Here is a 23,668-nt window from a genome sequence, read left to right on the forward strand (position 1 = left end):
AAGGTAGTTATTGTCACTAACAAATGGGGAAAAGTAACTCTAGGAAACAGATTTTAAGTGGGTGACCAGCAATTAACTTTTGGACATGTTAGAAATGTAGATGGTATTATTTAGATATGCAGTTAAATATGTGGTTAAAACAATAGGAGACAAAATAATACAACTTATTATATATGTAATACAGTTTTTGCCAGACATTTTAACATGAACATGTTAATAGTGGGATAGTGAATCACTTTTGAAGGCCAAATTTCTTGTATTCTTATAGTATCTCTATTTTCAACTTTTCAGATATGTTCTATTGTATAATCATCAGAATCATTTTTATCAGTCTTTCTTTAGAGTTATATAAGAACATCCTGGAGTCCACCATGAATGGACAGTTGGACCTAAGTGGGAAGCTAATTATCAAAGCTCAACTTGGGGAGGATATTCGAAGAATTCCCATTCATAATGAAGATATTACTTATGATGAATTAGTGCTAATGATGCAGCGAGTTTTCAGAGGAAAACTTCTAAGTAATGATGAAGTTACAATAAAGTATAAAGATGAAGGTAAGAGTGTTTTTAAGGCAGTTTTTGAAAATAAGTATGTGTTCATTTGCCCATCTTTTTTATTGGACTATCCCCACCCCCATGATATTTGAATGGCCATTTTCTTTTATTTAAGGGGATGTTTATATAATTAGTATATGTTAAAAATAGCTAAGTTATTTATTATTAGAAGGGAGTTTTAAGTGTTAGAACACTTTCATATGCTGTTCTACAATTTTTTTTTATTTTCTTCTTTCTGGCCAGTTTTGACTTCCTTTTTATTTTTAAAACCAAATTTCTACTTGTATTTCCCCAAGTGAAAGAGATATCAGTAGCTATTGAATGGAAAAGAATTTAATGGTTAATTAATTAAGTATGGGAGAACTGGTTTCAACAAATGTGTTTATTGCAGAAATTTTCAAGAGTGTGTAATATGCTGATGTACATTGTCATTTAATAAAATGTGATGTTCCCTGACTGATTTTACCACAAAACTATTTTTACGGAGATGGATTTTACATGAGAAATGTTTGATCAAACATGCAGTGGAATTATAGCAGTAGAATATTATTTATTTCCTATTCTTTAACCAGCCTTCTTTTTAAATCACTTATGGAAATTTGTTTTGTTGGTGATTTGGTATGTTTTTTAATCACTGAACTTATTTGTAGAGTTTTTCATCTTGAGCTCAGCATTTGGCATCTTTTTTGAAATACTCTTATCTCTTACTTTCTCTGAAACTGTGATTATTCCAGTTTTCTTTTTATCACAAATAGCTGCTTCTTTATGAGGATTGTCTTAAGGTAATGCCAGCTACTATAATAGAAATATTAAAATCTCAGTGGGTCCACACTGAAGAAATCATTTAGGGACCCAGACTGACAGAAGCTCTGTTGTTTTTTTATTTTGAAAAAGCTCCATTATCTTTAACACATGGCTTACAAAAATCATCAAAATCAAAAATTGACATCCAGCAGGCAGATGGATGAAGAAAGAGTGTGAAGGGATATTATTTGCTAGGCATCAAGGTGATATATAACTTCTACATTGGTCCAAACCCAGTCAGATGGCTTTGGTGAGATGCAGGTGGAAAATGTTGTCCCTGGCTGAACAGCCACTTTGTAAAATTTGCCCTATGGAGAAGGAGTGTAAAATCAACTGATAATCAACTAAGCTGGCCATGTAGTTACAGGCACAATTCTCCCTTCTTGTGACATGTGATCTAAGAGCACCCTAGCTAATTTTTGAGAATCACTCATGTTTAGGAACAATAAAGGAGGTATTTTGTCCTGTTCTCTTATCTAGTAATCTCATCAACTCAAAATACACTGCTTTTCACCCCTGTGACTTCCAAATGTATGACATAAATTGATCAGTTATTTTTTCTTTCTTGACTTTACAACTCAAAATTTTAATAGTGTCTTTTAACCTAAGATGCTTTGCTTTGCCTCAAACTTAGCATATCTTAAAATGACCTTACTGATTGGCTTTCTCTTATATTTCCTATTTTCATGTCAGTAAACTTTTCCTATAAAAGATCAGATAATATTGTAGTTTTGTAGATCACATAAGGCCTCTTCTCATTATCACAGCCATTTTTTTAACTGCCTCTTAAAAATCTAAAAACTATGAGGCTGGGGCTATAGCTCAGTGGTAGAGCTCTTGCCTCACACATGTGAGGCACTGGGTTCAATTCTCAGCACCACATAAAAATAAATAAATATATTGTGTCCATCTATAAATAAAAAATATATTTTAAAAAAATCTGAAAACCAGTCTTAGTCACAGTCCTGTAAAAACAGCGATGGATCCATTGGGTCAAATTGTAGATTCCTCATTGTTGAAGTGTGTCATCCTTATCTGGCTACCAAATTATATATATATATTTTTTTCACGTGTTTTTGAAGTGTTCTGAATCATTCAGATTTGTGTTTCATAGTCTGTGTTGGGCTCTAGAGTGAAGGGACTGCTCAGGTAGATTCTACTATTAGAAATTCTGTTTCTGTTGTGTGATTCAGTAAAGGAAAAAGACAAAATTATAGGAAATTTCCTTCTTTTACATCTATATTTTCTTAAAATGCATTTATGAGTCAAGTCTTTCAGAGCTGTATGTTGGACATATATATGATAGGAATTAGGTTTAGTTATAAAGAGCTAAAATAATTATAGAGTGCTCGATTATGGCTTTTATTGCCATCTTAGTCCAAAATAAAGCTATGTAATCCATTTAAGATTGGTGCAGAAGAGCATTCCTGGAGTGGCCTCTTGGCCTTCACCAGATAAAAATTCCCACCCAACTGTGTGAAGATGCACTGTAAAAGACCCCCGATCAGTCTGTCCCTGCTTTTCTGTTCTTGCTCTTTGTAGGGAATTTTTTTTCCCCCTAGTCCTTTGAAAGCTTTTGAAACATGCAGTTGATATGCTAATTATAGTATTCTTTATCCCTGAGATCTAGGGGATTTCACAGTCTTTATTATGTGCTATTTTTTGTATATATAAATATTTTTTTTTCTGGGGAAAGTTGATACTTTTAGTATCAAAATGGTCACTAACTTGAAAGACTCTACTGTTCATTCATTAACAATTCTTCAAGAACTCTGAGTTATTGTTATGTTTGACTTCTCTCCATTTGCTTGTGTCGGTGTGTTTTATTTAGAATTAAGAATAGATTCTTGAGAATCCTTATTATTTTCATTTTTGATAAATATATTTATAAAGTTTTCAAAATGGAAAGATTTTGGCTCAATCAATAATTCACACTATTGCTACCATAAATTTAGTGACTAGTAAAATTTAATACATGTATTAACTCAGCAACATTTTCTCACAAGGATATAATAAATTCTTTGCTTGTAAGAGTAATAAGAAAAGTTGATTTAGTATTTTTTTAAACAATTCACATTTCTCAGATGATTCTTTAATGTTTGTTTTAAGGTTTTTCTAGGAGATTCTAATTATGTTCTGCAATATACATTTTGAATTTAAATTTTCATATGTCCCATTTTATTCCTGTTAACAAATCTGAAACTCGTATGTTTTGTTTTGTTTTTTAATTCCAGATGGAGATCTTATAACAATTTTTGATAGTTCTGACCTTTCCTTTGCTATTCAGTGTAGTAGGATACTGAAACTGACATTATTTGGTGAGTGGTAAACTTTTTAGTATTTTTATTAAAATCTTCTGTCTTTTTTCCTTTCTAAAGACTTTTTTTTCCTTCTAAAGGCTCAGAATTAAATGACAATGTAGTCAAAAAGTGCTATATCAATTTTCATTTAAGGAGTAGTTTTAAATTACTTGACGTTTTCTTATGTTTTAAGTTTAATTCAGTAAGAACAGTTTTGAAATCAAATACAACTTATATATCCTTAGCCATGTTGGAATTTTTGAGTTCTTAGACCGCTTGTATTTGGGGAATATTCACAGAAAGTCAATACATTCTGCATCTACTTTGTTATTCTAAATAGTAATGCATGCCTTTTAGTTAAATGTATCACATTAAAAATAATTGCAGGGCTAAAACTTCCTGTGGGTTCTTTAAGAATTTATTTTTTTATTTTATTATTTTTTTATTAGTTGTTCAAGACAATACAATGATCTTGACATATCATACATTTGATTCAAATAGGGTATGAATTCTCATTTTTCCACATGTACAGATTGCAGGATCACATTGGTTATACATCCATGTGTATACATACAGCAATCCTAGTGTCAGTTGTATTCTGCTGCCCTCCCTATCCCCCCTCCCCTCCCATCCCTATTGTCTACCCATACTGCTGTGACACTTATCTCTCTCTTTTTTTTCCCTTCCCTTCCCCCTCACACCATTGTATATGTTTAAGAATTTATAATTATCTTTCTCTATAACAGAGCATGTTTTTACATTTTCTCAGGGCTTAACATATAATATAAGCCAATACTTTTGATCTTATTTTTCAAGTATTATTTAAAGACTAAAGATAGTACTGATAATAACAAATACAGACTAATTTTAATCTTTTAGATCTAGATTTGCAAGGTGAAATACTTAATGGACAAGATAGAAATGGTTGGTTACAGAGTTAAAGTAGGAGCATTATTATTTGAAAAATAAGGTGTACACTTTTTTTTGAATGCTTTGTTTATCGTTTACTTTTTCAAATATGTTATATTGAACTTTAGTGTTTCATGAGAGATGGGCATGCCTGATTGATTTAAGTTTATCTGTTTTTATTTCCACATAGGAAAAATGAAGAATCAGATTTTAAATGTTAATAATAAAAACTATTAAAATTTTTTTAAAAAATTATCTTTTCTCAGTATCAAATGTAAAATACTTAACCACTGTTAGCCAAGTATAAGATAGACTGGATAACTAGAACCCACCTTGCTAGAAGCACTCACATGGTAGATATAAACTATACCAACTATATTTTATTGAATTATGCAACTTGGCTTGTCCAGGAAAGTAAGGGAAATATCCAGGGACCAAAAAATAAATGAAACTAAAAACCAGGGCCTAAATACCAAACACTGATTTAAGTTGGAATATTCTTGGTGGTAATCGTGAAGATGTTAGCATAATCTTAAGATTTTGTCATTTGGTGTCTAAATGTGGTAAGTCCTGGATCCTGTATAGCCCCCTCAATGGGCTATATTCTCAAAAAGAATATTGTAGAAAATAAATATCTTCCTTGATAAAGGAAAGATCAAGGAAGCTTAACATATGCTGGGCTATCAGGGTTTTGGAAGTCTCCCTTGAGGATTCATAACCAAGGTTAGGAGGGCTGGGTTTAAGTTTAAACTACCTGGGTAGTTTGGAATCTCTCAAGCCCAGATTTAAAAACAAAACAAAAACAAAGGCAGAAATCTCTCTGAAAGGGCATATGAGTCTAGGTCACATGTTTCTCACAGATGGGTTTTAGTATTAAAAATTGTAAGACATAAGAACCAGTTCATATAAGGAATAAACAGTGGCCATAACTAATAGAATTAGACTTCTAAAAACTTGAGTTAATAGAAATGACAGTCTATAAAATATATGTTAACAGTAATTAAAGGGGCTAGGGCTGTAGCTCAGTGGCAGAGCGCTTGCCTAGCCTGTGTGAAGCACTGGGTTCAGTCCTCAGCATTGCATGAAAATAAACAAAGACTTGCTGTCCATCTACAACTACAACTTTTTTTATAAAATTATTAAATACATAAGGAATAAAAATGTAAGAGCAAGGTACTATGAAAAAGAACAAATAGATTCTTAAAAAGAACTTAAGGTAACTTTTTAGAAATTGTCTTTGACGTTGAATTCTAAGTAGATAGGTTAAACAGCTGATTAGTCATGGTGAAAAAGAGAATTTGGATATCAAAAGGAAGCCAAAAGAAATCGTAATAAAACAGAAAAACAGATGTGGAGAATATGAAATAGAAGTTGAGAATGAGAAAGTCAAGCATATTTCCATTAAGAATTTTAAAAAGGAGAGAGTGGGGGGTGTGGACATATATGAAGAGGTAGTGACTAAAGAAGTTTTCAAGATTACATAAAAGATATAAACCTTTATGTATAAACGTGGATGTATAACCAATGTGACCCCGCAATCTGTACACGTGGTAAAAATAAGAATTCATAACCCACTTGAATCAAATGTATGAAATATGATATGTCAAGATCATTGTAATGTTTTAAGCAACCAATAAAAAGAAAAAAAAGATATAAACCTTTAGATTCAGGAGGCAGAGTGAATCCTAAGCAAGATAAGTAAAAATAAATCCCTACAAGATATTGTTATGAAACTGTAATATACATAAAACAAAGAAATTATAAAAGTATCCAGCAAAAATACTCAACTATGAAGCAATTAGACTGTTAGTAAATTTTTATTCATAGTAGTAACAGAAACTAGAAGACAGAAATAACATCTTCAAATGGTTAAGAATAACTAGAAAAGTAGCATTCCACAGTCTGCTAAACTTCAGGATGAAGGGGAAATAACATTTTCAAACAAAGATAGAATCTACCATTCAGAGGCCCTTGTTAGAAGAATTTTTTAAAATTGGGTTTCAGTGAAAAGGAAATGACTCTGGAAAATAGTGAAAGTGACAAGCTGTGTTGATTACAAAAAACAGTAATAGTTTAGGAATACAAAAACAATACAATTAACAAAAATGGGCAAAGATGTGGGGGGAAAAGATTGCTGATGGGAAAGCAAATGGGTGCAACCATACTGGAGAGCACTATGGAGGAAAATTTCTCAAAATACTTGGAGTGGAACCACCATTTGACCCAGTTATCCCACTCCTTTGTTTATACCCAAAGGATTTAAAATCAGCATACTACAATGACACAGCCACATCAATGTTTATAGCAGCTCAATTCACTGTAGCTAAGCTATGGAACCAACCTAGGTATCCTTCAACAGATGAATGAATAAAGAAAATGTGGTATATATACACAATGGAATATTACTCAACCATAAAGAAGAATAAAATTATGGCATTTGCTAGAAACTGGAGAATATCATGCTAATCAAAATAAGCTAATTCCCAGAAACCAAAGGCCGAATATTCTCTCTGATATGTGGATGCTAACACACAATGCAGGGGTGGGAGGTAGAAGTTTATTAGTTTAGACAAAGAGGAATGAAGGGAAGGGAGGGTATAAAGGAATAGAAAAGATAGTAGAATGAATTGAACATAACTTTCCTATATTCACATATGAATATATGACCAGTGAAACTTCCCATCATGTACAACTGTAAGAATGGGATCCTAATTAGAATAAGTTATAGTTCACGTGTGTATAATATGTCAAAAACACTCTACTGTCATATATATTTAAAAAGAACAAATTAAAAAATGGAAAAAGAAATAAATAAAAACACTCTGGCACTTAAAAAGAAAAAAGAAAGAAAATTGGAAGGGAACTCAAAGCATGGTGTCTGCAAGCCAGGAAGAGACACCCCTCAGTTTAATCTTGGGATGGCCCATGAAGACCCCAACCTGATCCTTGTTGGTATCATCATATTTCCTCATCAGGAAAAGGGGAGTCTTCCCGCCAGATATTCCTGTTGTCCTGGGCTAACCAAATCCCTGACTCTGACCAAATTGCTGTAAACAGCCACAAGGACACAATCAGCCCTTGGGCTTTAGACCTTTGCCCTCCATCTGCAGTGTCTCCTCTGCTTCCTCCACACTCAAATCCTACTCCTCTTTATGAAGCTTGGGCAAATCCCAGCTTGTCCTTGAAACTTTTCCCCCAATTCTCTGACTACATTTATCCTTTGCTTTTTATAAATACAATGGATTATATTCTTCAAAAACTTTTTTATTTATTATTTATTCCCCAGCAATACAGTATAGTATCATCTGTTCCTTAAGTCTTTGGTGGAATACTTGATTCAATTTCTTTAATGTTAATTGGATAATCAAACTTTGTATTTCTTAAAATACTCTGTACATTAAATTTATCTAAAAATTTCAAGGTCATCTGAGTTTTTAATTGAAATAAAGTTATTCAGAGTATTCACAGTAAATGTTTATTTACTTTATTTTTAGTTAAACCTCTTTTCATTTCTAATATTGCTTATGAAGTTTGCCAGTTATATCTTTATAACTGCTAATCCTGACAATTCTGGTGTGCTCCAAACAGAGACCACTAGGAACGCCTCTGTAGTTGAACAAAGTTGGGTTTATTGACTTACTACAGTAAGGGAAAATGACTACCAGGGAAAACAATAAGGTGTTCCAGTGTATGTTAGAACTAATTTTTGTAGGGTTTGGGCTTCTGTTAAGTGACTTTGGATAAGGTTCTGTAAGTAGGGCTTTGTTCTGTATTGAATACCAAGAGGAAGCAGCAGGGGTTCTATGATTATCTTACTACATCTAAATGCAAGCAGTGGATCTTACTAAATCTTATGTAGAAGGTGGGAGGGAGGAAGGACTTGAGGTTAAGGCTGCAATTGGTAAAGCAGTAGCAATTATTCATTGCCTGATTATGGAGTGCCCCTTCTCCCCATTTGATGTATCATGGTCAGAGTGGTCTTAGCTAATGTTGATGTTCTTTGAAAATATATATGTTCAACAGGGAAACACCATAGTCTATCTGTGAGTGCCAGGTCAGCTTCTAGTAACACTAAGGCCTATCTTACTGTACCAGGCCAGTTCCTGATCTTATGAATTGCTTTTTTTCTTCTTAGATATTGAAGGAAAATCAGTAATCCCCAATGAAAGCTATTAATAAATTGATATAGGTAGAAGATTGTATTGAATTTCCTTGTAACAGGAAGTTTGTGAATTATCGATGGATTATATTCTGAAAGCTTATAGATTCTTTGATACTTGAAACATTTAACAAAGAATATCTCTGCACCTTTATTTCCACATAGGTATTCTTTTTTAAATTAGATGCTTCAGAAGTTTGTAACTTCTGAAATTACAAACTGTGCTGTATTGTCAATGCTTAAGACATTTTAGTTTATTTTAATTTTTGAACTCTTGCCTTGGTTTTGCATTCAGAGCCTTTTTAGTTTTTTTTTTCTTTTTTAAAAAAATCACCACAATGGTGACAGTTTTTGTAACTAATGAGGTGTTCAGTTTTTTTTTATCTGCTGAAAGTCATTTGGACTAAATTATCAGTCATGTTGTGTGTTAACATTTATGCATAGAATAAGATGTTTTTGTATTTCAAGAATATTAAATAATGTTAAATATAATTTTGACTATATAATTTCTGTTCAAAGCAATATCAGTTAAATTTAACAATTTCTATTAAAATAGAGCTTTCTGTAGCTCTGCTTAATTTTATTATAGTTGAATTTTCTCATAAACTTTTTTGCAAATAGTCGTAACCATTGGTCTGACATCAAGAAAGGATGATCATGTTTCTTTTTTTGAAAAACTAAGTTATTAACAATAAAGAATTCTTTCCTTAAAAAAAATCATTCAACTGATGTCAATACATATATTGTTTTTGTTTTAAAAGGTAAAACAAAATTATTTTCCCTTATTGCATGTTCTATTGATGCACTTCTTAAAGAACATCTTCTGACTTTAAACAAATTAATGCTTTTATTTTAGTTAATGGCCAACCAAGACCCCTCGAATCAAGTCAGGTAAAATATCTCCGTCGAGAACTGATAGAACTTAGGAATAAAGTGAATCGCTTATTGGATAGCTTGGAACCACCTGGAGAACCAGGACCTTCCACCAATATTCCTGAAAATGGTAAAGCATGAATCCATTTTATTCTGATTAACTGTTTTTGTATCTTTTTGCACATATTAAAACAAACAAACACAAACTTCTCTGCTATTAATAGAATGGCATCCTTACTGCCACTCTTTCTTGTTCTTGCCTCTGCTTTTGTATAGTGTTCATATCTGTGTTCCCAAAGCTACCTGTTCATCAAGCTTACCAGGAAGTTGTATTTTACCACATAGATCACATAGACCTACAGTGGATTGGGGAGGTAGGGTGGGAGGGTGCATGGTGAAGGTAGGAACTACAATCTGATTTTTAAAATGCTCTCTGGATGATTCTTTTACAGCTAGTCTTAGACTTATGGGTTTATGTCATAGGTCAGTTTTCAAATCCTTTTGATTCATAAACCTTCTTAGTATAGTAGATAATTAATGAATGTTAGGAATTGAAATCATTTCATGAGTTTTATGTAGAATATGAACTAGTTTCAAATAAAGATAATGTTAGCATATTAAAATTATTTATTGCTTATTTTAAGCACAGTTTTTAATTATAAGAAGAAAAACAATTAGTTTTTATAGATGATATGGACAGTTTATATTAAGATAAAGTAAGAGTTTATTGGACAAATTTGGAACTGGCATAGTTTTGGGACCAAATGTATTTTAAAATGCACACTGAAATTTAAGCATGTGTTATTATTTGAATGTAGATTTTTAAAAACTACTTTACCTCAATTTCTGTTTAAGATTCTTAGGTATTGCACTTTCAAAAGACTGATTTTTTTAAAAAAATATTTTTTGTATTTATAATTTTCAAATGTTTATATTACGAAATAGTAATTTTCTCTAGTCTGGATGACTGCATAATAGGGGAAAAATAGAAAACCAGTTCTGTGGAAAAGTGGAAAGTACAATTTTGATTTTCACATTATTCTATTTTTTTGCCTCTGAATAATTTTAGAGGTTTGGTTTTCTCCTTTCTTGGGATTAAACCTTGCTACATGATAAGTACACATGCTACCACTGAGCTGTACCCCAGCCCCTCCCCCCCCACTCCCCCTTTAATTAGAGATGCATTTTCTGCTTTTTCCCTCTTCCTCCCAGCCATGTGGAATTCTGTTAATAGTATATGTCAATAAATATTTGGGGATGGATTAGTAATATCCATCACCCAAATCTGTTTTAGAACATATTAGAGATTTGCTGAAATACTGTTTTGAGATTCTCCTGGTCTCTCTTATGAAGAAAGCTTTTGTATTTCAGGTCAAAATGGTCTTCTCATTCTGAACTCTACTTTTCCAAATTAAAAAGTTTCAATTTTAGATCAAAGAACTAAAGAAAAAACTTTAGGCCATTTTCCCAGAAGAATTAATAGATGCTAACATAGCAGTTGAATATAATTTAGAGGGTATAACCACCTGTTGAATATTGTAAAACACATTCAGAATTCAATCAGTATAGCCAGTACTGTGTAGAAATTTCCTACAGTGGTAAAAGAATTATATACTTTTTGGTTTATATAAAACCCCTTTATCTTCTTGCCTGTTTCTTGCTACTTTATCTAATATTTTTTATCAGTTCTTTGTTATTGTATTTTTATATGTTATTAACTGTTCACCTATGTTAATATATAAGATTTTAAAATTGTTTTCTTCCTCTGCATCTTGAAATTTAGGCTATATATTGTTCTTTGTGTGGGCATCTTCTAGGTATTGTGTCCAGTTTGATTTTTCTGATGGTAAAATATAGAAGAATAATATGGTCTGTTTTAGTTTAAGAGATGGTTATAATTTATTTTTTGTTTTTTCTTTTAGAGTTAGTAGGTTAACTTACCTCTTGGCTACTGGCTTCTATGAAAGGTCACGTCAAAGCTCTGAGAACATATACCAATTTAATAATCTCTTCCTTAAGAAAATAGCATAAATAAACTAAAAAAAAAAAACCTATATAAGACACATGAAAGTATAACATAAAAAACAAAACTGCCAGTCAGCTATCAGTACTATTCCAAGCCTTTTGACTTACCCTCACTGGGAAACATATGGCCACCTGTGGTCTTCAGGGTTGTACCTCTGCAGTGGTTTTGGACTTTTGTTTTTCTGTGAGGCAAATGATGTATAAGCTATGTGAGGTACTAGATTGACTTCTTGTTGTTCTTCAGCTAATAAAACAAGTAATTGCTTAGTGGACATATTGTATGCTTCCTAATGGATTTAGTTTGGGATAGATGAAAAGAGGCATAACTAATAAAACATAGTAGTGATGTGGAGGGAAATATTTTAAGACTGATATCTTATGCTTTTAGGATTAGAGATGGGAAATTGGTGAGAAATGTAGATAACTGGTAGACATTTTAAAGGAGTCCTTACAGCAGTTTTTTTTTTTTTTTTTTTAACTCCCAGAAAGTTAGGAAATGTTAGAACGACCTGGAATGGCAGTTATTCTGAATGAAAGCTGCATGCCAATGTGTGCTGAGATTGCTTATATAATACTTAATAATACTTATATTTTTTCCATAAGATTAATTTTTATTGATCCTGGGGAATCTAATAACTGATGTTCATTTACTTGTTTGGTAACAAAAAATTGGTAGTTGTTACCTGTTAATTGAGTAAGTGGTTAACAACATTCTTTTTGACCACTTGTTTAGGTTGTTGTTGTCCTTTTTTTTTTTTTAATGTGTCTTGACCTTAGATTACTATTTGTAAAACATAAGTTATTCTTGAAAGTCTTTTCTTTCACAAGGTAGTAGTACAGGTGCTTAGTGAATACCTTACTATTCATACAAGAAAAACATAGTTTTAAATATAACCTGCTTACAATATTTAGAAATTTATTTTTTTCTGATTCTTTTTTAAAAAACATTTTATTATGGGAAACATTTAAATATGTATAAAAGTAGACACAATTTATAATAAATCACATGGACCCATATTCACTTTGAACAATTATCAGCTCAGTATTGTGTCATTTGTACTCCTACTCATTTCCACTCTGCTGTATTACTTTGAAAAAAGATTCCAAACACATCATTTCATCTGTAAATATTTTGATAAGTAATTTAGTAAATATTAAAATAAGTAACAGAAGTATTTTATGTGCTGTTTACATAAGATTAAGCATGAATTTTGGTCTTGTAACTTAATAATGGAACAATACATAATAGAATAGAAATAAAACATAAAAGTTGATATTATAATTTTAGTTAAGCTTCTTATCCTTTTACCAAATAAACCATTAATTACTATAACTTATTTCCTGAGTGCCCAGTATGTATGTGATACTAAAATATAGGTCCCAGGACTTCTTCATTTACTGATTCATTTGCTTATTTCCCTAATAATCATTAGAAAAGGAGGTACATAATGATTTTTTGGAAAAATTACTTATTGATCTTGCATCTTTTTTTGCTCTTTTCCTCAGTATTTTAAAAATAAAAACGTAAGTATGAAGAAAACAGTAAAATGATATATAATTCTGTATTCAGAGATATTTTTAGCATTATACACAATATCCATGCACATACATATTTACCTGTCTTGTATTTTTAGGCTTTTTGAGAATAGATAAGATGGAAATAGCTTGTTTTTCTTCCTTTATTCTTCCTGCAGATACTGTGGATGGTAGGGAAGAAAAGCCTGCTGCTTCTGATTCTTCTGGAAAACAGTCTACTCAGGTTATGGCAGCAAGTATGTCAGCTTTTGATCCTTTGAAAAACCAAGATGAAATCAATAAAAATGTAATGTCAGCATTTGGTTTAACAGATGATCAGGTTTCAGGTAAGTTAGTTTTACTTCTCTCTCATCCTCCATCTCCTCCTTCTTTTCTACCCTACCTTTTGTTTTTTTGTTTATTGAACAATTATGTGGACATGGTGAAGTGCACAGTCTTAAGGTTATTCAAGAAATGTTTGTATATGCATATACCCATGTAAAATCGCTGACTAGATCAAAAAGTAGATGATTTCAGAGGTTTTTTTTTTTTTCCCTTTCCCAGTCAGTAGTATCTTTTACCTTTAAAAATACATACATACATACATACAAACCTATTTTATTTCAAGTAAATTTATGATATTTATACATATAAGATTATAGATTTCAGATTTCTTGCAAGGTTTAAATTACACTTGATAGACCTTACTATCTTTTCTGATCTTAAATCATAAATTTCTGGTTAAATTGTTTTTTTCTTTTATGAATAAGTTTTTAACCTTAAAGCAGCATATTATATTGTGGCATTTTTTTTTATCTTATTTTAAACATTTTTTTCTGCTTCTTTGAGATTCTAATTACTCATTCACTGAAGACCTTGTTATTGCCTAATGGATGTTTGAAGTTCTTTTTTCTTTCTTTTCTACAGATTGGATAATTTCTGTTTAACTGTCTTAAAGGTCACTGATTATTTCTATCTTTTCTAATCTGCCATTGAACCTTTCTAATGAATTTTTTATTTGGATTGTGCTTTCAGTACTGGAGTAACCATTTGTTTTTATGGTTTCTTTTTCCATTGAAATTCCTTGTTTTTATAGTCATTAAAACTAAATTTTCCTATAATTCTTGGATATATTTTTAATTCTTTAAAAATATTAGAAGTAACTGTTTTGAAATGTTTTTAACATACAACAATATGGGTCTATTTGGAGTCCGTTTCTGTTGACTCTGTCTTCCTCCCCCCAATATAGGTCAAATTTTCCTGTTGCTTTGCATTTCTAATAGTTTTTGGTTGAAAACTGGGTATTGTCGTTGGTGTATTGTAATTTAGGATTGTTGATATTTTTTTGAGGAGCTTTGTTACTGTCCTAGCAGAGAGTTAATATTTATGGACTTAAACTGATTGCTTTTGTCCTCATGGTGTACATAACAACTGGTATCTCTGTTGTAGGTGCTTTTTCCCCCCCTCTCCTTTCTCTTGAGCCCTCTTGAGTTATCCCCTTCCCAGCCCTATGATCAGCTGAGGATTGGAACAGACTTTTATACTTAGTTTGGGTATTATTCCTTCAGTGATACTCTTGCTTCAGGGATTTCCCCCCTAAATTTCCAGCTGCCTATTTAGCCACCACATTGTTAACAGTGTGGTTTTCTGCCAGTGGACCTGCAGGGGTTAGTGTTGCAATTCATATCTTTTGCAATTCATATCTTTTGTAATTCCACTGGGGTAAACTCTTCCCTGATTTCTATGGCATTTGATTGATTTTCAGTTATTTCAAATAATTGTTTTCTTTTATTTTGTTTGAGTTTTTAGTTGTTTCCTGTGGGAGGATTTACCTGACCAATTTACTTTGCCCTTATCAGTAGTTGGAAATATAGTATGTAATCTATTCATTTTTGGTTTTGTTTGGGAACTTTTATGGGAATTTTCACCATAGAGAATTGTATGAAATACTGAAAAGACAAATATTTGTTTATGATGTTTGTTCTTGGCAAGAGAAACTACCAGATGAATTATAACCATGGAAAACACATTTTTAGAGTAACTGATACATGAATTATTGTTTCAACTACTTATTTAAGATTTTAGGAATTATCACATAGAGGAGTGAATAGTTGTATAACAGGTTAGTCTTGAAAATTTTGAATTGAATAAAGTATACACCATGCCAAGAATAATATGATTGTGATTCATATTATTTGAAGACTACTTTTTGGTAGCTTTGTACATTGAATGGTAGTAGGAAAAACTGTGTACATAGATAATAGCCAGGAGGATACTTTTGTAGTTCTTGAGGAGTGATATAAAATCCTTGGCTACCATAGTGAATGTATAAAAAAAAGAAGGGATGAACTATAAAAATAATCTAATAAATTATACACAAGTGAAGGAAGAGGAGTCAAAAGTAATATATCTTTTGGATAATAGCACCATGTCTTTTGTAGGAAAAAGGTATGTATGAATTTGTTTATATATAAGTAAAATGGTGGTAGAAAAGCAGTCATCCATTGTACTCTGGTAATCATGGGTTTTTCCCTCATTACTATATGCTAGTTTAGGTTCTCATTACTATAGGACTGTTAGCCGCCAACTGTATGCATAATATAGTGCTTAAGTTCTAGGAATACATGAATGCAGAAGGTAGAGGTTTGTCCTCAGGGTAATTAGTCTGCTAATAATAGCAAGTACTTATATGGGACTTTCTAAATCTTAATCACTTCTATAAGCTTTTGCTGTATAATCACTTATAAACATTAGCTCTGAGCCCTTATTAATTTATTCTTACAGTAATCATACATAGGAATTAGTATATCTTTTATGCAGATGGTGAAATTGGGCACAGGAAAAGATTAAATAATAATCACTAGCTCAAGCTAGTATTTGCCACCCTGGGATTCAAACCTAAATAATTTGACTCCAAACCCTATGCTTTTAACCACTCTCCTCTGTTGCCAAAACATGAAGAAAAGAAGTAGGACATTATTTATTATGTGCCAAATATCCTTTTTGACTGTCACAGTATTGGAACTGTTGCAGATTCTCTCCATTCACTTCTGTGTTCATTATTCTGGAAGAATTTGAGTGGCTACATGTGTAAATTAAAGAGCTAGGCTTGTAAAGCAGGCAAAAAAGAATTAAGAATCAGGAGCCTGGCCAGAAGAGTTCACAATTGAAGAGAAAAGATGGGAACTATTCAGAAATGTGAAGTACAAGTTTGTATGGGTCATAATAAAAGTAAATTACACAGCAATTAATGAGTAGAATAAAGTATGTGTCAATAAAGCTTTAAGAAAAGTGTGGTATTATAAGCTGGTTTTAAAGAATCTCATGGTTAAGTATGTGAATGTTATATTTAAATATATGGGGTACATGGAGGTAACAGTGATACATGAAATAGAAGCCAAAACATTGTTAGATATATTGGGGGAATAGGGAGTAGGTCAATTAAGCTGAAGAAAGGGCATGTGAGAAGAGAAATTATGAGTTCTTGAACAACAAACTAGGGGTTGAATTTAATTTGGGAGAAAACCTGGTAAAGAGTGAAATAATACTATTGGTTGATTTACAAAATAGACTGCATGAATAGACTGCATGGGGCAGGGGATATTGGTACTGTGGATATGAGTTTTGATTTTTTATGGGGGGCATTTGGTCTCAGGATTATGACATATTCCACGTGTTAGAGAAGGATTTCTAGTTGTGACTTTGGATTCTTGAGGGACTGGACCAATGGAAAAAATACATAATAATTTAATATAAAGACTGAATTTGTAGTGATAAATGTTTTTTTAAGTACTTTGTTTTTATTTATTTTTTTAATGACCTATTAGTTGAACTTTCTGGGGAAAGGCCCAGGATAAGGTACTAAACTGACTTTTCATGACCATCTAGGGCCACCCAGTGCTCCTGCAGAAGACCGTTCAGGAACGCCTGACAGCATTGCTTCCTCCTCTTCAGCAGCTCACCCACCAGGAGTTCAGCCACAACAGCCTCCATATACAGGAGCCCAGACACAAGCAGGTCAGATTGAAGGTAAAATAGAGTTTAGAGCACCTGTGTAGGAAGGTACATGTGCAGCTGGAGTAGGCTGCCACACCTCTTGGTTTGGCCAGCTGGAGAATTGAGGTCACAGCCATTTTGAAGCATCTGCCTAGTAGCTTTCTGTGGGGGAGTCTGAGAGTTCATAAAAAGCATTGCCAGACCATCACAGAAGATACTTGCTGTGGGATCCAGGCGGGGGATACAAAGGGGAGAGAAGCTTGCTTTCGTTTGTTTCTGGCAGTTCATTGGATCAGCTTGGGAGAATCCAAAAGTTGGACAGGCAGGCGTATTAGAATTTATGGTTTGATCTTGGAAGACCACACTCACTAGTGACAGAGTATGTAAGACCAATGGAGGGTTAGTTTCCTCACTCTACAAATGGAGTTCTCAGGAGGCCAATGAGACCCAGACATCTAGCAGAGATGGACATCTGCTCACCGTAGGGGATGTGGATATACTCTGTCTGGATACTGCTCAACAGTATAAAGTGCTAGCCTCTGGAACATCCCAATTGGAACTCTACATCAGCCCCATTCTGGGAGAGCATTGACCTAGTCACTTCAGACAAGATTCCCAAGTGTCAATATTTCCCAGTCTGTTTTATCTTAAACTCATGAGAAGGGAAAGTGAGAGCTACTACAACCAGGTTCTGTTCCCAGTCTAGCCGGCAACTTGGTAAAGAAACAGAGATCTGGTTTAACAACCCTCTACCTTTGTTCTCTCTTGTGGGAAGACTTGGAGAGAAAGGTGCAACAGCATAGTCAATGAACCTTTTTTTCCCATATTTTTGTTTCATTTTTAATTATTTTTTCACCCGTTTTTTTTTTTTTGTTTTTTTTTTTTAACCTTGTTTTGACTTTGGAGGGTTAGGGGATTTTGTAGGTTTGTTTTGATTTTTTTGTTATTTTTGCCTTTTTGTTCCTCTTATTGCTCTGTATCCTCTTTCTTTCCCCCTAATTACCAAATTATCTTGTCCCCCCTGCTATCTCCTTCTTTCTCTCTGTTCAATTTTTGGATATTTCAAACTTTCTTTTGCCTTCCTATACCATTTTCTTTTTTCTTATGGAACTGTAATTTTACTATCTTTCAGAATGATTTCGTTTGTATTATTCCTGTCTCCTATCATTCATGTTGTTGGGTTATTCGTACTGTGGTTATTCATACTGTTTACTTTAATGCTAGATACAGGTTGGAGCTGTTTATTGTTGTTGCTGATGTTAAGTGTTGACCCCACCATTCTTCTTTGTGTGTGTTACAAACATCATAATAAGCACCAGACATTTATTTTAATGCTGCATATTGGTTGCTACTATTGTTGGTATTGCTCACTTCCCCTTTTTCTAAGGGAGGCTGGGTAGTGACCAGGACACTACAAACTCAGAAAGTAGAAACTCTGCTGCTGAACTATCCCCATAACTCAACCAAGTGACATTTGAAACTCAATCCATACACAGACCATCCCCACTAAGTTCCAACAATATTTTTAAGACATAGAATGAGGAGACAGAAACCCCAAACCAATGACCAGGCCCCAAGTATCAATGGCCGGATATGTACTTATATAGCGAAGTCAAAGAGGTCCCAAGACAGTGGCTCAGAGGAAACAGTAGTGCTGTATCTGCTTTCCAAGAGTGGATATTAAATCAGCAGGTTTTTTTTTTTTTTTTTGGTGGTGGTGCTGGGGATTGAACCTGTTGCCTTGTGCATGCAAGGCAAGCACTCTACCAACTAATCTATATCACCAGCCCCTAAATCAGCAGTTCTTCAGAAGCAAACTGAAACACTAGAGTTTGAAATTAACACTTGAATTATGCTGAGCATAGGTGTTGAAGTTATAAGATACCAATAGTACAGGACTTAATACAGAAAAGATAACTATACACCAAAGGAAAGACTCATAAAAGAGGACGAAGACTTTTATCTCAACATATGCTCAGGTCTAAGACCTCTGAAAACATATAGAAACTAGCAAACAAATTTCCTGCAAAGAGGATAAAAGGGAAACAGATATGGAAATGGATGAAATTCCACAGAAGGACTATAAAAACTGATTATTAAAATGTTTAATGAGCTAAAAAAGATTTAAGGAACAAATTAAGAGCAATTATATTTCAATAAAGAGAGATTTTGAGAAGAAATCATTCAGTCTTATGGAAATCAGACAAAATGAATCAAATAAATTCACTTGAAAGTATCACCATGAGATTAGATTGTATAGAAAATAGAACTTCAGGCCTCAAAGACCAGGGTGTGTGAACTTGAACACCCAGTGTGCAGTAGGGGTAGGAGACAAAAGACCTTGATCAGAAAATTCAATAACTCTGGGACAACATCCAGAAACCAAACTTAAGAGTTATTAAGATACAAGAGGGCATGCAGATAGTAAGTTAATGGCATTAAGAACCTTTTCAGTGAAATAATAGGCAGAAAATTTCCAAACTTTAGGAATGAAAATGGGCATCAACATACAGGAGGTATATAGAATCCCAAATAGACAAGGTCAAAAAAGAGCCTCTCTAAGACATATCATAATCATAATGAAAGTACCTAACATAGAAAATAAGGGTAGAAAATTAAGAGGAAAACATAACATTTTCAGGCAAACTAATAAGGCTGACTTCTGACTTCTCAGACTCTAAAATACAGGAGTGCTTAGAATGAGAAAATCCAAGCTCTAAGGAGGGGGTGGAGGGAAAAAAAAAATTATATATATATACACACACACACACACAAAAAAAAAAAAAAAAAAAAAAAACCAAAAACCCAAACTGCTTAGCCAAGATGGCTATATCCAGCAAAGTCTTTCAGATTCAAAAGAAAAAATAAAAACTTGCCATTCATGACCACTAAACTAGTACTACAGAAAATAAATACTATGCAAAGAAGCTATAAAATCACAGAGCTCCCAAATGGTTGTCAGTTCTCTAGAAGAGCAATTAAGTAAATTAACCTAAAAAAACTTAGGAAATCTAAGGTGAAAAAACTTCTATAGTGAACACAATAGAACATTGAAGAAAGAAACTGAAGATCTCAGAAGATGGAAAGGCCTCCCATGTTCATGGATAGGTAGAATTAGTATTGTCCAAATAGCCATATTATCAAAAGCAATTTTATAGATTCAATAAAAAGACACAGAATAGCCAAAGCATTTCTGAGCTTTGAGTGAGGCTGGAGGTATCACAACACCTGACTTCAAATTATACTATAGAGCTATAGTACCCCAACTGCATAGTACTGGCATAATATCAGATGTTAAGATCAATGAAATAGACAAATCCTCATAGATATAGTCATCTAATCTTTGATATAGGTACCAAAAACACATATTGGTGAAAAGATAGCCTGTTTAACAAATGGTGGTGGGAAAAATGGATATCCATATATAGAAGAATGAAACTAGAAACCTATCTCTGCACAAAAATAATCTCAAAATATATCAAAGACCTAGAAGTTAGACCAGAACCATTGAAACTGCTAAAAGAAAACATAGGGACATTTTTCCAACATATTGATACAGGCATCAGCTTCCTTAATAAGACTCTTAAAGTTCAAGAAATAAAACCCAAGTTTCAATAATATCAATCTAAAAAGCTTCTGCACAGCAAAGGATATAAGAGTGTGAAGAGAGAGCCTACAGAAACGGGAGAAAAGCTTTACCAGCTACTATTCCAACAGGGAATTAATATCCAAGATGTATAAGGAAATAAAAAAACCTTAATACCAGCAAAACCAATAACCAAATCAGTAAATGAGCCTAAGATCTAAATAGACACTTTTCAAAGAAAAAATACAGATGGACAACAAGTATATGGGAAAAAAAAAAGTTTAGTATCCTTAGCAATCAGTGAAATGCAAATCAATATGACACTGATATTCTGTCTCATTTGGTTAGAATGGCAGTCAACAAGAATACAAATAATAATTCCTGACATGTAAATGGGGGGAAAGATATGCTTATACATTGTTGGGACTACAAATTAGTACAGCCACTTGGAAAGCACTATGGAGATTCCTCAGAAAACTGGGAATAAAGCCCAGATATCCCACTCTTTGGAATTTATCCAGAGGTGCCAAAAATATGTTTGAAGGAAGATATCCTGCTTAAACGCAATGGTGATGGGAAAACTGAATATCCATATTTGGAAGACTGAAACTAGATCCCTACTTCTCACGCTACACAAAAATCATATCAAAGTGTATCAAAGACCTATGAATTATACCAGAAACACTGAAACTAAAAACATCATCCAACAGTGATATATGCATAAGATGCAGTGCAGTTCACAGTAGCCAAGTTATGGAACCAGCCTAGGTCCATCAACAGGTGAATGGATAAAGAAAATATAGTCTATATATGTTACTATGTCATTTGCAAGTTAATGAAAGGACCTGGAGAACAATATGCTAAATGAAGTAAACTAGGCTCAGAAAGTTAAGGGTCAAAAGTTTTTTCTGATTTGTGGAACCTAGAGAGAGGAACAATAATAAAGAGAAGGATCTCATGAAAATAGGAGACTAATAGAGTAGAGGAAGGGGATGGGCAGGGTAGGAGGAGGGAAGGGCATGGGAAATGAAATCTACAGCAAGCTATTTAAAAATAATAATGCAAAGGACATCAGTAGAGCAAGCAGATCTGGGGAAGCAGGATGGAAGGAAAAGGGAAGGTACTGGTGAATTAAATTGATCAAATTATATGCATGTGAGCATGTGCAAATATGACATAATGAAGCCTACTTTTTATGTATAATTACAGTGCACCAATAAAAATGTATTTATGTGAATATAAATACAGAATGAAAGATTAGGAAGAATTCATAGCACTCACTAGTCAGTGGTGAACCCTGGGGAGGAGAGTGAAATTGGGAAAGATGACTTCACAGTTTACTTGGCGTAATTCTGTGGTGGCATTTTAGCCCCAATGCCCAAACTGTGCGTAATTTTTCTAACTTAAAATATTTTAAAAATAGAGATAAGCCATAACTTTAGCATAATAGTTTTGGAGAGTTCTTTATATTTTAAGTCAGACTTACCTCTAAATGATGTATTTTTGGATGAGTAGTTTAGATTCTCTGGCTTTTGATATTCTCTCACCATAAAATGTGAAAATTGGAAAAAAAAATGAAATAAAGTGTGAAAATTGAACTAACCCAGTGGTTTCAAAAGAATGCTTTTCATCTGAAATATAACTTGAAAGGCCAGTATTTAAAACCAATAAAAAGGTTATTGCTGTGGCTGGAAGTGATTGGAGCTCAAGGTAATGGGTATCAAAACCCTTGGAACCCTCCTTGAAACCCTTAGAATTCTGCAGAACATACCTAAGTACTTACTAATTGTTTTAGTTAGGTTTTGCATCACTGTGATCAAAATACCCAATAGTAACAATTTAGAGGAGGTTTCAGAGGTCATTCTGTAGATGGCTGACTTCATTGTTTTGGACCCAAAGTGAAGTAGAACATCATGGGGACATGGTGTGACAGAGGGAAGCTGCTCTCCTCTTTGCAGCCAAGAAGCACAGAGTAGGGGACAGTGCACAGGAATATGTACCCTTCCATGATATATTCCCAGTGATCCATCTATTTCAGTCACACCCTATCTGCCTACAGTTACCACCCAGTCCATTCAAACTAGGATGGACTAATTAGGTTACAGTTTTAACAATCTGAGCATTTCACCTTGGAACATTTCTGTATTAATACAGGAGCTTTTGGGGAACGCCTTGTATCCAAATCATAACATCGATCTTTAGGTTGCCTTCCTGAGATTATGTTATTTCTGTGAATGTTAGGGTCTTTGAAACCACACGTTCCATTTTAAAACATTTAACACCAGGTGGTGCTGTAACTATTTGGTCAATGGGTGGTATGATGTGTTTTCAGCATCAGAAGCAAGTGATTGAAGTTATCAATCACATTTAAAGTAGCCTTAAATAAACTGACTGCTTTTGGAATAGAATCCTGTCATTATATGGTGATACTTTCAGAGTAGTTCACTGAATGAAAGAGTCATTAGGAGATAGCAGCTGGCATTTTGCTGATGAATGAATGGTTTGGGAAGAATTTCTTATTGTATTACGATTTTTCTCAAGGAGCAGTAGTTACTGCCTTTCTCTGCACCCAAGTACAGCTTCCAAAACCAGAACAAACTAGAACTTAAGCAGAGGTGGGCTGAAATGGGAGGTAGAAGCAGAGTTTGGATATTATAACAGTTTAACTACTATATCAGGTGTACTAAAACCATCTGCTTAAAAAAAATTCCTATTTGAAGCAGTGAATAGTATTGTGAAACAGCATTTACAAGGATAATGAAACCAAATAAGGTTTGCTGTTCAATAATAAAGGAATGGGACTTAGGGCTGCACTAATATTATCTCAAATTATCTTATGATGAGGGGTTTCATTGAAAATTTTTAAACAGGTAAAATTTTAGGAATATAAAAAAGTAATGTACGGTGGAAAATTTCTCTCTCACCTCTGTTCCCAACAAATGATGT

General features: G+C 33.2%; 1 protein-coding gene across 4 annotated transcripts in view; it reads left to right on the forward strand.

Annotated features, from left to right (window-relative positions):
- TFG (trafficking from ER to golgi regulator) overlaps positions 1–23,668 on the forward strand; it is a 36,515-nt gene that overhangs the window by 4,056 nt on the left and 8,791 nt on the right. For 2 of the 4 annotated variants that reach the window (XM_081301603.1, XM_081301602.1), the window contains exons 2-6: positions 332–555; positions 3,594–3,677; positions 9,584–9,730; positions 13,320–13,487; positions 17,029–17,169. In XM_081301603.1, coding sequence (XP_081157729.1) covers positions 372–555; positions 3,594–3,677; positions 9,584–9,730; positions 13,320–13,487; positions 17,029–17,169 — 724 coding nt within the window. In that variant the 5' untranslated portion in view covers positions 332–371. The remainder of the gene's footprint in view (positions 1–331; positions 556–3,593; positions 3,678–9,583; positions 9,731–13,319; positions 13,488–17,028; positions 17,170–23,668) is intronic. The other 2 variants (XM_081301604.1, XM_081301605.1) reach the window with 2 other exon arrangements.

The sequence above is a fragment of the Spermophilus citellus genome (assembly GCF_964194105.1).
Source record: "Spermophilus citellus genome assembly, chromosome: 7".
NCBI classification, from domain to species: Eukaryota; Metazoa; Chordata; class Mammalia; order Rodentia; family Sciuridae; genus Spermophilus; species Spermophilus citellus.